Raw genomic sequence first — 15,636 nt, forward strand, 5'->3', positions numbered from 1 at the left:
GTGTGTGTGTGTGATGGTGGGTAACTGACGCCGTGTGTGTGTGTGTGAGACGGTGGGTAACTGACTCCGTTTGTGTGTGTGTGTGAGACGGTGGGTAACTGACTCTGTGTGTGTGTGTGATGGTGGGTAACTGACGCCGTGTGTGTGTGTGTGAGACGGTGGGTAACTGACTCCGTGTGTGTGTGTGAGAGACGGTGGGTAACTGACTGTGTGTGTGTGATGGTGGGTAACTGACTGTGTGTGTGTGTGTGTGTGTGTGTGAGAGACGGTGGGTAACTGACTGTGTGTGTGTGATGGTGGGTAACTGACTGTGTGTGTGTGTGTGTGTGTGATGGTGGGTAACTGACTCTGTGTGTGTGTGTGTGTGTGACGGTGGGTAACTGACTCTGTGTGTGTGTGTCTGTGTGTGTGTGTAGATTTGTGTGTGGGATGGTGGGTCACTGACTGTGTGTGTGTGTGTGTGTGTGTGTGTGTGATGGTGGGTAACTGACTCTGTGTGTGTGTGTGTGTGTGACGGTGGGTAACTGACTCTGTGTGTGTGTGTCTGTGTGTGTGTGTAGATTTGTGTGTGGGATGGTGGGTCACTGACTTTGTGTGTGTGTATATGAGAGAGCTGTGAATTGCTGGGGCTGGGGGTTGTGATTTGTGATTTCTGTGTCCACTCGCCTGTGTGCACTAATTCATGTGGTGGCAGCGTGGGGTTGTGATTGTGGCTGGCTGCTTTGCTGTGTGGGTGTGGGTGCTTTGGAGCGTTGTGAGTGCGTGATCCATGGGGCGGGCCCGCCCTGTCGCACGTCTGTTTGTTCCCACATTTGCGGCCGTGATCACTTGAGCCTGGTTTGCTGTGATTGTGGTGGGGGGGATTTTGGTGTCTTTGTGCGCATCTGCCTCTAGACGCCAGTCGGATGTGAGCAGTTGCGGCGTGGGGTTGTGACTGTGTGTGACTGGTTGGCAGGGTGTGGGGTTGTCGTTAGTGGGGTTGTGCCGGGGTGGATTTCTGTCTGTGCCCACCTGTACCTATGTGACTGGCTCTGTCTGCGTGTGTTTCAGTGAGTGTGGCTGCCGCCAGGGGTTGTGGTTGTGTGGATCTGTTGTGGTTGTGTGCTCCTTCCTGCTTGTGTGTGTCCAATCTCGGGGTTTGCGGCATGATGGCATGTGGCCGGTTGTAGCGTGCGGGGTTCTGACTGTGTGTGATGGTTGTTTGTGGCTACGTGTGCCCACACACAAGCCTGCGTGATACTTGTGTGAGTGTGTTAGATTGAATCATAGAATCATAGAATATCAGGGTTGGAAGGGACCCCAGAAGGTCATCTAGTCCAACCCCCTGCTCAAAGCAGGACCAAGTCCCAGTTAAATCATCCCAGCCAGGGCTTTGTCAAGCCTGACCTTAAAAACCTGTAAGGAAGGAGATTCTACCACCTCCCTAGGTAACGCATTCCAGTGTTTCACCACCCTCCTCGTGAAAAAGTTTTTCCTAATATCCAACCTAAATCTCCCCCATTGCAACTTGAGACCATTACTCCTCGTTCTGTCATCTGCTACCATTGAGAATAGTCTAGATCCATCCTCTTTGGATCCACCTTTCAGGTAGTTGAAAGCAGCTATCATATCCCCCCTCATTCTTCTCTTCTGCAGACTAATTGGTGTGGCTGTGTGTTGGGGACACCAGATCAGGGGAGCAGTTGTGTGCAATTGGTGACGTTTGCGTGTGGAGGGGCGGGGTTGTGATTTTTGTGGGTGTTGCCTGTGACTTGGGGCCTGGGTCGTTGTGGGATCTCGGCTTGGCAGGTGTATGTGTCGGTTGCATGCTCAGGGTTGGGGAGCTGGCGTGAGTTTGGTCTGCGGATGGGGCAGGTTGTGTGATTTGGGAGTTGTGATTTTTTTGTGGTTTTGTGTGTGCAACTGAGCAGCAACCCCTGTGGGATATATGCATAAGACTCCTGGGTTCTCTCCCTGGCTCCGGGAGGAGAGTAGGGGGCTAGCGCTTAGAGTAGGGGGGCTGGGAGCCAGGACTCCTGGGTTCTCTCCCCAGCTCTGGGAGGAGAGTGGGGGCTGGTGGGTTAGAGCAGGGGACGCTGGGAGCCTGGACTCCTGGGTTCTCTCCCCGGCTCTGGGAGGAGAGTGGGAGCTAGTGCTTAGAGTAGGGGGGCTGGGAGCCAGGACTCCTGGGTTCTCTCCCCAGCTCTGGGAGGGGAGTGGGGGTTGGTGGGTTAGAGCAGGGGGGGCTGGGAGCCAGGACTCCTGGGTCCCGTGGCTCGCTCTGAATGCAGCAGGCTCCCAGCTCTGCTCAGGACGCTGTTCCCGGCGCCAGCCGGAGGGGGGGGGGGGGGTCGGTAGCGAGACCCCTCCCCCCCCAATCACCGTCTCCCTCTCTTGCCCTTCAGCCCACGGTAAAGTATGAGACCCAGCCGCGGTTCATCACCTCCACGGGCGGGACCCTGCACATGTACCAGCTGGAGGGACTCAACTGGCTTCGCTTCTCCTGGGCCCAGGGCACCGACACCATCCTGGCCGACGAGATGGGCCTGGGCAAGACCATCCAGACCATCGTCTTCCTCTACTCCCTCTACAAGGAGGTAACGTCGCCGGGGGAAAGAGCCAGCTGCCCCGCCCCAGAGGTGGCCGCATCTCGGCGCTGGGCGAGGGGTCCCTGGGTCACTGGCCGCCCCGCCCCAGAGGTGGCCACATCTCAGCGCCGGGCGAGGGGTCCCTGTGTCACCAGCCACCCCACCCCAGAGGTGGCCACATCTCGGCGCTGGGCGAGGGGTCCCTGGGTTACCGGCTGCCCCGCCCCAGAGGTGGCCGCATCTCAGCGCCCCTGTATAACCAGCCACTCTTTTCTCTGCCCCCTCACCCGCTGGGTGTCTCTCTCTGCCCCCTAACCCCCTGGGTGTCTCTCTCTGCCCAGGGTCACACCAAAGGCCCCTTCCTGGTCAGCGCCCCGCTCTCCACCATCATCAACTGGGAGCGGGAGTTCCAGATGTGGGCGCCCAAGTTCTACGTGGTGACCTACACGGGCGACAAGGACAGCCGCTCCATCATCCGCGAGAACGAGTTCTCCTTCGAGGACAACGCCATGAAGGGTGGGAAGAAGGCTTTCAAGATGAAGGTGAGGACCCCCCCCCCACGCCCCGAGCTGCGTGTGCCTGGTTATTCTCACTGGGCAGGGGAGCCACGACACCTGGGTTCTCTCCTCGGCTCTGGGAGGGGAGTGGGGGCTAGTGATTAGAGCAGGGGGTGGCTGGGAGCCAGGACTCCTGGGTTCTCTCCCCGGCTCTGGGAGGGGAGTGGGGGTCTGGTGGTTAGAGCAGGGGTGCTGGGAGTCCGGACTCCTGGGTTCTCTCTCGGCTCTGGGAGGGAAGTGGGGGCTGGTGGTTAGAGCAGGGGGGTCTGGGAGCCAGGACTCCTGGGTTCTCTCCCACCTCTGGGAGGGGAGTGGGGTCTAGTGGTTAGAGCAGGGGTGCTGGGAGTCCGGACTCCTGGGTTCTCTCCCAGCTCTGGGAGGGGAGTGGGGGCTGGTGGTTAGAGCAGGGGGTGGCTGGGAGCCAGGACTCCTGGGTTCTATTGTCAGCTCCCGTCACCTGCCTGTGTCTCCGGGCGGGAAGCGCGGCTCACGGCGCTCGGGGCTTGCAGGGCCCTGAGGCTGGGCCGGGGAGGTGCAGGGTGTGAGCGGGGCTGGGGATCACTGATGGGGCTGCCCGTGCCTCGGGGTCCCCGGCTCGTTAGCCGCCAGGGCTCATCCCCGGCGGGGGTACCGGCCCGGCTGCTGCTCCACCCGCTCACCCGGCCCGGCCTTTCCCCGCAGAGGGAAGCTCAGGTGAAGTTCCACGTGCTGCTCACGTCCTACGAGCTGGTCACCATCGACCAGGCGGCGCTGGGCTCCATCCGCTGGGCCTGCCTGGTGGTGGACGAGGCTCATCGGCTGAAGAACAACCAGTCCAAGGTACCGGCATGGGGCAGGGAGTGGGGGCTGGGGGGCTAGAGCAGGGGGGCTGGGAGCCAGGACTCCTGGGTTCTCTCCCTGGCTCTGGGAGGGGAGTGGGGGCTGGTGCTCAGAGCAGGGGATGCTAGGAGCCAGGACTCCTGGGTTCTCTCCCTGGCTGCAGGAGGGGAGCAAGGCCTGGTGGTTAGAGCAGGGGGGCTGGGAGCCAGGACTCCTGGGTTCTATCCCTGGCTCTGGGAGGGCAGTGGGGGCTGGGGGCTTCAGCTCTTTCTCTGCTGGCTTGCCAAGCTCTCTGAGCTCCCTGCACAGCACCCTTGGGCTGCCCCCACTGGTGTCTGGAGGGGTGGGGTGGGGGCTGCAAGCCTCTGACACCCCCCGCGCCCCTCCCAGTTCTTCAGGGTGCTGAATGGTTACAAGATTGACCACAAGCTGCTGCTGACGGGGACGCCGCTGCAGAACAACCTGGAGGAGCTGTTCCACCTGCTCAACTTCCTCACGCCGGAGCGCTTCAAGTACGTCAGCCCCCCGTTACCCCACACGAGACCCCTGCCCTGACCCCCTGGGGCCCCGCAGGGAGCCAGGACATGGCTTCGTGCTGGGAGATCCCCCTCCCTGACCCCTGGGGCCCTTAAGGGAGCTGGGACACGGGCTCGCGCTGGGAATTTCACTCCACCCTCCTTCCTGGCACATGCACCCTGTGCCCCCCACCTTCAAGGAGACCCCTCCCACCCCGATTTGCCTCCACCTTGCCTGGGCATCACCCCACCTTGGTTGGCTTGGTTTGACGTGGAGGGCGTAGGAAAGTCACGCCTCACAACCCCTAGGAGTATGGGACCTCACACCCGTGGCAGCGCAGCAAGGGTCGGTGGCGTGCTCTGCTGGGGATGCGAGACCCCAGGCCCCTTGGGTCCAATCCCCCTAGTGAAGCAGGATAGGGCCGGGGACACCAGAGGGGCGCCGTGCTGCAGGGCGGGGGCTGGCAGGGCTCGGCATGGGGCGGTGCTGCATGCCGGGAGGTTGGCCCGGGCCCGGCGAGGGAGGCTGGCAACGCTGCCGGGGCGGGGGGGCCCAGGCTAACCCGGCCCCGTCCGCCTGTCCCCGCAGTAACCTGGAGGGCTTCCTGGAGGAGTTTGCCGACATCTCCAAGGAGGACCAGATCAAGAAGCTGCACGACCTGCTCGGCCCTCACATGCTGCGGCGCCTCAAGGCCGACGTCTTCAAGAACATGCCGGCCAAGACGGAGCTGATCGTGCGCGTGGAGCTGAGCCCCATGCAGAAGTAACCGCCTCTGTCCGGGGGAGGGTTAGGGCGGCGCCCGGGGGGCGCGGTGGGGCAGGGAGTGGGGCGGGGGGCTCAGTGGCGGGCATCGGAGATAGGGGCATAGGATGTGGTGTGGATGGGATTGGAGAGCCGTTCCCTGCCTGGCACTGTGTGAGCGTGTCGGGGTACGTGGTGAGAGCAGGGGCTGGGAGCCAGGACTCCTGGGTTCTCTCCCCGGCTCTGGGAGCGGTCTAGTGGTCAGAGCAGGGGGGCTGGGAGCCAGGACTCCCTTCCCTTCCACACTGCTGGGGAGCAGGCTCCGGGGCAGTGGCAGGGCCCAGCCTCACCCTCCCTCCCGCTCCCTGCTCAGGAAATACTATAAATACATCCTGACCCGCAACTTCGAGGCCCTGAACTCCCGGGGAGGCGGCAACCAGGTCTCCTTGCTCAACATCATGATGGACCTCAAGAAGTGCTGTAACCACCCGTACCTCTTCCCTGTGGCTGCGATGGTACGTCCCGCCCGTCCCGGGGGAGGAGTCTGGGGAGACCCTGGTGTACCCCGGAGCATGTGGGCCCATTGGTAACGTCCCGCCCGTCCCGGGGGAGGAGTCTGGGGAGACCCTGGTGTACCCCGGAGCATGTGGGCCCATTGGTAACGTCCCGCCTGTCCCGGGGGAGGAGAGGAGTCTGGGGAGACCCCGGTGTACCCCAGAGGGTGTGGGCGCGTTGATACATCCTGCCCGTCCAAGGGGTGTGTGTGGGGGTGTCAGGCAGACCATGGTTCATCCCGGAAGGGAAGGGCTTGGACCCAGGAGGCGGAGTCAATGAAGCTGGGTGGAGCTTTATATGCAGATTAGGCCCCACGGACGCATTCTACGACTTCGCATCGATTTTGGTCCATAAAGAATCCTTTGAAAGAAACGTATCAAAATGGAAACATTTTTTTAAAACGTTGGAAAGGATTTTACAACGTATGCGGCGTTTTGGTGCCAAGCGTTGACTGAATGACGGGAAGATTAGCGGGAGCGGCCTGGGGGCAGGGGGGCGGAAAACGAGTGAATTTGATTTAAAAACCGACACGGTGGGGGAGGGAAAATCTTTCGTTGGGGGCGACGGAGACGAGTTGTCGGGGCTGGGAGAGGGACGCGGAGAGTCACCGTCGAGTAGCGTAAGGCGTTAGCCGCCGTGGGGAGGGAAGCCGTGGGGTTTCCGGCGGGGCTGTTTCATCGTGGCTGAGGATTTGGGGCCGGGCGCCGTCCCATTACCCGCCCTCCTCTGGGATCCGTCCCTAAGATCTCCCCTTAGCAGTGCCCGGAATCAGCCCCGGCCCCGCCTGGGCGGGATGGGGGCGTTTTCGGAGCTGAACGGCTGCTGTCTTGGCCTCGCCAGGAATCCCCCAAGCTGCCCAGCGGTGCCTATGAGGGCGGCGCCCTCATCAAATCCTCCGGCAAGCTGATGCTGTTACAGAAGATGCTGCGGAAGCTGAAGGAGCAGGGCCATCGGGTGCTGATCTTCTCTCAGGTGAGGCGGGCCGAGGGACCCGCGCGGGTGGCGTCAGCCGGGGCCTGTGTGTTAATTCACAGCCTCGTGCGAGTGACACGTACGTGGTGTCTTTCCTCTGACGCCCAAATGCCTCGGGGTCATTAACCACCACCCCCCCCAGGCTTCGGAGGGCGCAAACCCAGGCGTCCTGGGGCGTTCCGGCCCTGGGCAATTCCATCCTGCCCGATGGATCCCCTCTCAGACGGATACAGCAGCCTCCCTCGTGTCCCGTCTGAAACTCCTGCACGGCTAGGGGTGGTTAAATAGGGGCTGCCCCACCCCAGAGGTGGCTGCATCTCAGCCCCGGGCAAGGGGTCCCTGAGTAACCAACTGCCCCGCCCCAGAGGTGGCCGCATCTCAGCGCTGGGTGAGGGGTCCCTGGGTAACTAGCCGCCCCGCCCCAGAGGTGGCTGCATCTCAGTGCCCGGCGAGGGATCCCTGTTTTCGGAGCCCAGCATTGACCACCCTCATCTCCCCTGAACGCTCAGATGACGAAAATGCTGGACCTGCTGGAGGATTTCCTGGACTACGAAGGCTACAAGTACGAGCGGATCGACGGCGGGATCACCGGGACCTTGCGGCAGGAAGCCATTGACAGATTCAACGGTACGAATCCTCCTGCCCAGACCCCCTGACCGAGATTGGGGCCCTGTCGCGCCGGGCTGTGCCCAGACCCTCTGACCGAGATCGGGGGCCCATCGCGCCAGGTGCTGCCCAGGGAGGTGGTGCCGAGCGACAGTGACGTTGCGAGTTGACGCCTCCGGCCTGGGCCCCATGATCCCCGCAGCCCGGGCCTGGGCCGGCGAGAGCCCCCCTGTGGCGAGTCGGGGGAAGTCAGCTGTAGCAGAGACCTGCGTTGGCAGCTGCGGCCAGTTTGGTTCGTTAGTGTCCTGCTCTCGTCAGGGAGGAGATTCCAACCTGGCCCCCTCTGCCCCAGTCCCACCAGTGCCCAGGGTCATGGTCCCAGACAGCAAGAGCTTTGATGGTTCCAGATCCAGATGGGGGGGGGCGGCGGTTCTTGCCCTTTCGGGAGGCTGGGATTTCCCCCGGGTGACCCATGCGATCTCTCCCCCAGCTCCCGGGGCCCAGCAGTTCTGCTTCCTGCTCTCGACCCGGGCCGGGGGTTTGGGCATCAACCTGGCCACCGCAGACACGGTGGTCATCTTCGATTCGGACTGGAACCCCCACAACGACATTCAGGTGAGTCCCCCGCGGCGCCACGCCCCCAGGGCGGGCAGCTGGGGGGCAGGCGAGGATTCCCCTTGCCCAGGATGGCTGCCGAGGAGACCCAGGCCCGAAGGACCCACCTGGCTCCTTCTTCCTGAGCCCCAGGTTGCATCTCTGGCTCCGGAATAGCTCTGTGACCACCCATGGAACCTCGCCACTTTACCCCCGTCAGGGGTCTGGCCCTTCTCTTGGGGGCGCTGTGAAGGGGAATCTGGGAAGCAGTTGGCTGGCCAGAGAGGTGCCCCTGGGGCAGGGTGGGTGGGGAGATAGAGCCAGAGGGGACTCCGTGTCTCGGGTGGATGGACTCAGGCAGAGAGCTGCCCCGGAGGACGGGGTAGGTAGATCTTTGCCTCTGAGATGGGTTGGGTGGATCCAGGTCACGGGGAGGGAGGGAGGGATGGAAGGGACAGGCCGGCGTCCCTGGGAGGGTGGGTCAGACGAACGGATGGGCAGGCGGGGAGGTGGGCGGGTGGGTCGGGCGGATGGATGGATGGTCGGCGGACAGGGAGGCAGGTGGGTGGGTCAGGCGGATGGTTGTCAGGCAGACCGGGAGATGGGTGGGTGGGTGGGTTGGGCAGATGGGGAGGTGGGCGGGGAGCCAGGCCGATGGATGGATGGGCAGATGGGGAGGCAGGTGGGTAGGTCGGACGGACGGGGAGGCGGGTGGGTGGGTGGGTCGGGCAGACGGGGAGATGGGAGGGTGGGGAGGCAGGCCGATGGACGGATGGGCGAACAGGGAGGCGGGCGGGTGGGTCAGGTGGGTGGATGGGCGGGCGGATAGGGAGGCGGGCAGGTGGTTGGGCGGCTGGGGAGGCGGGCGGGTGGGTTGGGCGGATGGATGGATGGTCGGCAGACAGGGAGGCAGGTGGGTGGGTCAGGTAGATGGTTGTCAGGCAGACCGGGAGATGGGCGGGCGTGTGGGTTGGGTGGGTGGATAGGGAGGCGGGCGGGTGGGACGGGCGGACGGGGAGACGGACCGGCACCCCTGCATCTCACCCCACGCCCGCCTGTCCGGCCCCGCAGGCCTTCAGCCGGGCTCACCGCATCGGCCAGGCCAACAAGGTGATGATCTACCGGTTTGTGACGCGGGCCTCGGTGGAGGAGCGGATCACGCAGGTGGCCAAGCGGAAGATGATGCTGACCCACCTGGTGGTGCGCCCGGGGCTGGGCTCCAAGGCCGGCAGCATGTCCAAGCAGGAGCTGGACGACATCCTGAAATTCGGCACCGAGGAGCTCTTCAAGGATGAGAACGAAGGTGAGGGGTGGCTGGGCGGGGTGGGGTGGGGAGGACAGGAGTGGGGCTTGGCGGGGGAGGGTATGGCTGGGGAGGGTGTGGGGGTATAGGGGTAGGGTAGGGGATGGCTGGGGTGGGGGGTGAGGGATAAGGGTGGGGCTGCCTGGGGAGGGGGTTGGGGGATAGGGAGCGGAGGATGGGGTGGCTGGGGTGGGGGTTGGGGAATAAGGGTGGGGCTGCCTGGGGAGGGGGTTGGGGGATAGGGGGCGGAGGATGGGGTGGCTGGGGTGGGGGGTGAGGGATAAGGGTGGGGCTGCCTGGGGAGGGGGTTGGGGGATAGGGGGCGGAGGATGGGGTGGCTGGGGTGGGGGTTGAGGAATAAGGGTGGGGCTGCCTGGGGAGGGGGTTGGGGGATAGGGGGCGGAGGATGGGGTGGCTGGGGTGGGGGTTGGGGAATAAGGGTGGGGCTCCCTGGGGAGGGGGTTGGGGGATAGGGGGCGGAGGATGGGGTGGCTGGGGTGGGGGTTGGGGAATAAGGGTGGGGCTGCCTGGGGAGGGGGTTGGGGGATAGGGGGTGGAGGATGGGGTGGCTGGGGTGGGGGTTGGGGAATAAGGGTGGGGCTCCCTGGGGAGGGGGTTGGGGGATAGGGGGTGGAGGATGGGGTGGCTGGCTTGGGTTGTGTGGGGTGAGAGATGGGTGTGGGGCTTGGAGGCGGTGGGGAGTCGGGGAGGGGTTGGTGGGGCGGAGCTCAGAGGGGGCCAGCTGGGTGGCGGGAGGGGGGCAGGACTTGGAGGAGCCTGGGCTGTAGGGAGCGCTGATTGGGGTGGGGAGGAAGCCAGGCTGTGGGACGGGGCCCCTGCGATCCCAGGGGGCATGGAGCCTGGACCCCCCAGTGGGGGGAGGCAGGGGTGGGGGAGGGGAGCCCCACAGCCCTTGTTGCCCCCAGACTCGCCCCCTGGCTTCAGCCTCCCTGCGGGGGCCGCGGGTGGGGCTCAAGGGGCCCCCGCCCTGACGTGGGTCTGCCCCCCCTCCCCCCCCCAGGGGAGAACAAGGAAGAGGACAGCAGCGTGATCCACTACGACAACGAGGCCATCGCCCGGCTGCTCGACCGCAACCAGGACGCCACCGACGATGCCGACGTGCAGAACATGAACGAGTATCTCAGCTCCTTCAAGGTGGCCCAGTACGTGGTGCGGGAGGAGGACAAGGTGAGTCGGGGGGAGCCCGGGGCTGGAGCGGGGGGCCCCGGCCCGGCCCGGCCCAGCCCCTCACCCCCAGCCTGCCTTGGCAGATCGAGGAGATCGAGCGGGAGATCATTAAGCAGGAGGAGAACGTGGACCCCGACTACTGGGAGAAACTCCTGCGCCATCACTACGAGCAGCAGCAGGAGGACCTGGCCCGGAACCTGGGGAAGGGCAAACGGGTCCGGAAACAGGTCAACTACAACGATGCCGCGCAGGAGGACCAAGGTCAGCACCCGTCGGTCCCTGCCCGGGAGCGAGGGGCACTGGCAGAGCTGAGGGAGGCAGGGCTGGGCTGGCAGGAGGCTGTGGGGCAGGACTGGAGACAGGGGCAGGGCCAGCCGGAGCTGCTGTTATGGGGTCCTCTCCTGTATCCCGCGGCTGAGAGGGGGAATTTGCATCCGCCCGGCGGGAGGGGCTGTTATTCCCGCTCAGCGACGTTGGGGCGAGTGGGGGAGAAAACGAGTGTGTGGTGCAGATGGGGGTCCGGGGGGATTGGGGTGGTGTCCTTTTCAGTACAAACACACCTCACCCTTGTTACGCCTTCCGCCTTAGACCCACAATAGTAGTGAGCTCTGGTTTCCGGGATTGACGGGAGAATAGGTGCTGGGTGTAACTGGATGTGGTGTATCCTAGGGGGTACAGTTTTGGGCTGGGACGTCCTGGGTTCTGTTCCTGGCTTCGCCAGCGGCCTACCGGCCGACCTTGAGCAAGGCCCCGCCCTGTGCCTCAGTTTCCCCATAATGCTGCCGACCTCCTTGAGAGCTGCTGCTAAGAGCTACAGGATTAATAACTAGGATTAATAACCCGTCCTGCGTGAAATCGCTGCTGACCCTCAAAGTGGATGGAAATCTGCCTGCCGAGACGGAGAAGAAGTAACGTAATCTCCACGTGGAGAGGGAAATAGGGCGCATTAAGTCGAGCGGCTGGGGTTGGAGGCAGGTACCTGCAGCCTGGAGATAGGATGCAGATTTCTCACCGCCAGGGGCAACAGCTTCCCCCACAGGTGGTGGATCCGCAATAAGATCCACGCTAGATTCCTGTCACAGAGTCCCCGGGCGATGCTCTGGAACTGCTCCCTACGAAGCCGGGCAGGACTCTGGGGCAGTCTCCTTTCTGCGAGCAGCCTGTCTGCAGGACACACAGCTCCCCCGGCTTCCCCCTTCCTGGGTCTGACAACCCCGTCTGCCCTTCACTCCATGTCCCAGCCAGCCCCAAACTGAAACTCTCTCCAGCCCCCCCTCCTCTGGGCTTTGTCCCTTTCCCGGGCCAGGAGGGCACCTGATTCCTTTCTTCTCCAACCCTTTAGCTCTCACCTTGCAGGGGGGAAGGGCCAAGTCCATCAGTGGCCAGGAAACAGGGTGTCGGCCATTGTCTGTGTCCAGACTCCTGCACACACCTGCCCTCTAGGCTCTGCAATGATCATACACCCTTATCCCACCACCTAGATACTTAAGAACTGCCTAGGGGAAACTGAGGCACCCCCACAGTATTCAGAGGAAATATTAAGAACAGTCCCACTTCGTCACACTCCCCCACAAGATATGGGCTGGGTGCAGGGATTCCTGGGTGTAATTGGTCTGTGCCACACCCGAGGTCAGATCCGATCATCAGATTGGCCTCTCCAGGCCTATCAGTTCATGGCTCTCCCTGTGCAGGTCTTTAATGAGAACCAATCAGAAAACAGTTAACCTAGCAGTTTTCTGCCCGGAAAACACTGTTTTGTCTAAACCAAAATGTCTCGTGGGAAGGCGTCGATTTCAACGGGAAAATTTCAAAATGATTTGAATCAACATGGAGGGGGTCTCAGTTCATGTCATTTCGACTTTCTCATTGAGCTTCGTTCCCTCTTTATAGCTCCTTTTGACTTTTAATTTTTAAACACTTAAACTTTTAATTTTCATATTATTTTTATATATAATATTTTGTATTTATATAATACTTTATATATTATAGTTGATAATATTCAACTTTCAATTTTATCCATATATTAACAGTTAAGTTTTTCTCTATATATACTTGATATTTAAATATGATCTCTAATATAAAATATTAACTATTAAAATATACATTTTAATTAAAATTTAATATTTATTTTAATATTTATATTATATTTAAAGTATAATAGATAAGATTTTATTATACTTTAAATATAATACAAATACAATTAAAATAAATATATATATATAATTTTCTATTTTATTAAAATATTTTTATAATTTAGATTAATAAATTATATTTAAGATTTTCTATTATACTTTAAAAATAATACAGAGTATTAACTATTACAATAGATACAGATTTTATATTTATATCTACTTTAAATATAATACAAAGTATTAACTATTAACATATATATCAAAATTTTATATTATACATTAAATATAATATTAACTATTCAATATATATTTATCTATTTTACTATAAAGTTATAAAGTATTATAAAGAAATCAGATAGGAACTATTAAAGTATACATTTATCTATTTTAATAGTTCTTTATTTCATTTCTGTATAGTTTAATAGTAAATATTTTATAGTAAAATGAAAATCATGACAATAAATAAAACATAATATTTTATAGTATACTTTTTTATATTTAATAGTTTATATTATCTAGAGCATTTTAAATATAATCAGTATATAAATATGTTAATATTTTCCATAACACTTTACATTTAACATATACCATTGTGAATATTTTATATTCTTTATAATACTTTCTATAGTATATTCAATATGCAAGACTTGGTGTGTGTGCGTGTGTGTGTGTGAAATATTTCACATGGATCGAGATCTGTATCATACTTTCGAATGTTTCAGCATCACGTCAGGAAGGTCATTTTGATGTGTCCTAAACAAAAAGTTCTCGAATTCCCATCTCGCGGGAACTTTTGGAATTTCAACTTTGGGAGAGAAGGGAAAAATGGCTCGTGTGGGTTGGGGGTCAGGACGTGTCCCAGCGCCGTGAGCCACTCAGTCTGCGATTCCCCCTCCCTGCCATCTGGGTATCTTCGGATGTGAATGAACCGGCTTCTTCATTTTTAAGCCGGAGCCATGCTGTGATGTGGGGGGCAAATTAGCGAGCCGCAGTGCAGTGAGGATCAGAAGGAGGAATCTGTGCTGGGATTCCCGCATGCCCCCCCACCCTTGCTCCGGAGTGGGGCTAACGAGGGAGAGTCCTCTTCCGGTTACAAACTGCCGTGATGCTATTTCAGACAATCAGTCCGAGTACTCGGTGGGATCGGAAGAGGAAGACGAAGACTTCGACGAGAGGCCAGAAGGTGAGGGCCCGGGTTTGGGGGTACAACCGCTCTGTGTCAGTTGGGGGGGAAAACATCAGACCCTGTCCCAGGGCTAGGCCCATTTAAGCCTTGCTTAGGAATGTCAAATTCCCAGAAATTTTGCAGGCGTGACAATTTTTGGGGAGGGGCGGAAAAAAACGTACGAAAGAATGAGATCCCGTCCGTTGTCTCCCACTTGTCGAAACTTGCTCTGCTCCTTCAAGGATGAGAACCGTGTTACGCGGGATGTAGTTAGCACATAAGAAAGGAGAGCTGGTGACATTGATGAAATCAGCGTGCCTAAATCCCTTCGTTTTGATTCAGATAGAGTAGTAGGAGCTAGACCTGCACACCAAGGTACCGGGGCGAATTTCGGTTTTTTGCCCACTGGCAAGCAGCGGGGGGAAAAAACCAAACAAACGTGGCCAATCGAAAGCGTCCGGCGTGGGATGAGCCAAGCCGGAAGGTTGTATCTTTTGGGCTTGGAGAGCGTTTGCGCGGACGTGATCACGCGGGCGGAAAAGACGCTCTTCTTTCTAGCGGAAGAGCTCGGAAACGCGGTTAACGAGCATGGTCTGTCGGCGTTACCGGATGCGGCCGGTGTCGTGGCTGTAGTGTAGACAGACCCAGGCCGGGCGGGAAGCTCCGGGCCCAGCATTGGAGGTGTACTTTGACCACTGCTGCTAGATCTCGCGCCTAGTGTGACTGGGGGGGCCCAGGTCCGGGGGGGGCAGGTGGGGCCCTGGTTTTAGGGGCTGGGTCTGTGCAGTGCCTGGCATAATGGGAACTAACTTCGGGATGGGGATGGGGTGGGGTCCGTGCAGCTAGCACTTGGCACTCGGCCCCCGCGCCAAGCCCCCCGCTCCGTTCCCGGCCCCCGGGGCAGGGGCTCCGGCCTCTGGCTTGGCGGGCAGGGACACTTCATCGCGTCTCCTTCCGCCCACGCAGGACGGCGCCAGTCCAAACGCCAGCTCCGCAACGAGAAAGACAAACCTCTGCCACCGCTGCTGGCCCGAGTCGGGGGCAACATCGAGGTGAGACGCTGTCCTGGGAGCCAGGACGCCTGGGTTCTCTCCCGGCTCTGGGAGGGGAGTCGGGGCTGGTGGGTTAGAGCAGGGGGGGCTGGAGCCAGGACTCCTGGGTTCTCTCCCCGGCTCTGGGAGGGGGGAGCAGGTGAGCTCTGGCTCTGCTAAGCAGGGCCTCATCTCTCAGCAGTGGGCCCCGTGGGCACTTGGGCGCTGGAGGGCGCCGGGGGCCTGCAGAGGGCGGGGAGCTGCCCGGGGAGGGCGCCGGGGGGCCCGTAGAGGGCGGGGAGCTGCCCGGGGAGGGCGCCGGGGGGCCCGCAGAGGGCGGGGAGCTGCCCGGGGAGGGCGCCGGGGGGCCCGCAGAAGGCGGGGAGCTGCCCGGGGAGGGCGCGGGGGGCCCGCAGAGGGCGGGGAGCTGCCCGGGGAGGGCGCCGGGGGGCCCGCAGAGGGCGGGGAGCTGCCCGGGGAGGGCGCCGGGGGGCCCGCAGAAGGCGGGGAGCTGCCCGGGGAGGGCGCCGGGGGCCCGCAGAGGGCGGGGAGCTGCCCGGGGAGGGCGCCGGGGGCCCGCAGAGGGCGGGGAGCTGCCCGGGGAGGGCGCCGGGGGGCCCGCAGAGGGCGGGGAGCTGCCCGGGGAGGGCGCTGGGGGTCTCTCTCTCACCCACCTTTGCCGCCAGGTGCTGGGGTTCAACACACGGCAGCGCAAGGCCTTCCTGAACGCCGTCATGCGCTGGGGGATGCCCCCCCAGGACGCCTTCACCACCCAGTGGCTGGTCCGGGACCTGCGAGGCAAGACAGAGAAGGAGTTCAAGTAGGTGTAGACGCAGTGTGCTGGCCTGGGAAGGGCTCGCCAGGCCGGGGAGACCCTGCTCCCAGATTCC

The 15,636-nt window shown here is 60.4% G+C and overlaps 1 protein-coding gene across 24 annotated transcripts in view; it reads left to right on the forward strand.

The window, feature by feature from the left end:
- Positions 1-15,636, forward strand: part of CHD3 (chromodomain helicase DNA binding protein 3) — a 62,286-nt gene that overhangs the window by 36,958 nt on the left and 9,692 nt on the right. For all 24 annotated transcript variants that reach the window (XM_037887235.2, XM_043537157.1, XM_037887241.2 and 21 more), the window contains exons 15-29: positions 2,385-2,576; positions 2,909-3,109; positions 3,806-3,943; positions 4,334-4,455; positions 5,048-5,221; positions 5,574-5,715; positions 6,596-6,727; positions 7,237-7,354; positions 7,824-7,948; positions 8,999-9,230; positions 10,252-10,418; positions 10,502-10,679; positions 13,668-13,733; positions 14,682-14,767; positions 15,433-15,566. In XM_037887235.2, coding sequence (XP_037743163.1) covers positions 2,385-2,576; positions 2,909-3,109; positions 3,806-3,943; positions 4,334-4,455; positions 5,048-5,221; positions 5,574-5,715; positions 6,596-6,727; positions 7,237-7,354; positions 7,824-7,948; positions 8,999-9,230; positions 10,252-10,418; positions 10,502-10,679; positions 13,668-13,733; positions 14,682-14,767; positions 15,433-15,566 — 2,207 coding nt within the window. The remainder of the gene's footprint in view (positions 1-2,384; positions 2,577-2,908; positions 3,110-3,805; positions 3,944-4,333; positions 4,456-5,047; positions 5,222-5,573; positions 5,716-6,595; positions 6,728-7,236; positions 7,355-7,823; positions 7,949-8,998; positions 9,231-10,251; positions 10,419-10,501; positions 10,680-13,667; positions 13,734-14,681; positions 14,768-15,432; positions 15,567-15,636) is intronic.

Source organism: Chelonia mydas, chromosome 28 (genome assembly GCF_015237465.2).
Source record: "Chelonia mydas isolate rCheMyd1 chromosome 28, rCheMyd1.pri.v2, whole genome shotgun sequence".
Classification (NCBI taxonomy): domain Eukaryota; kingdom Metazoa; phylum Chordata; order Testudines; family Cheloniidae; genus Chelonia; species Chelonia mydas.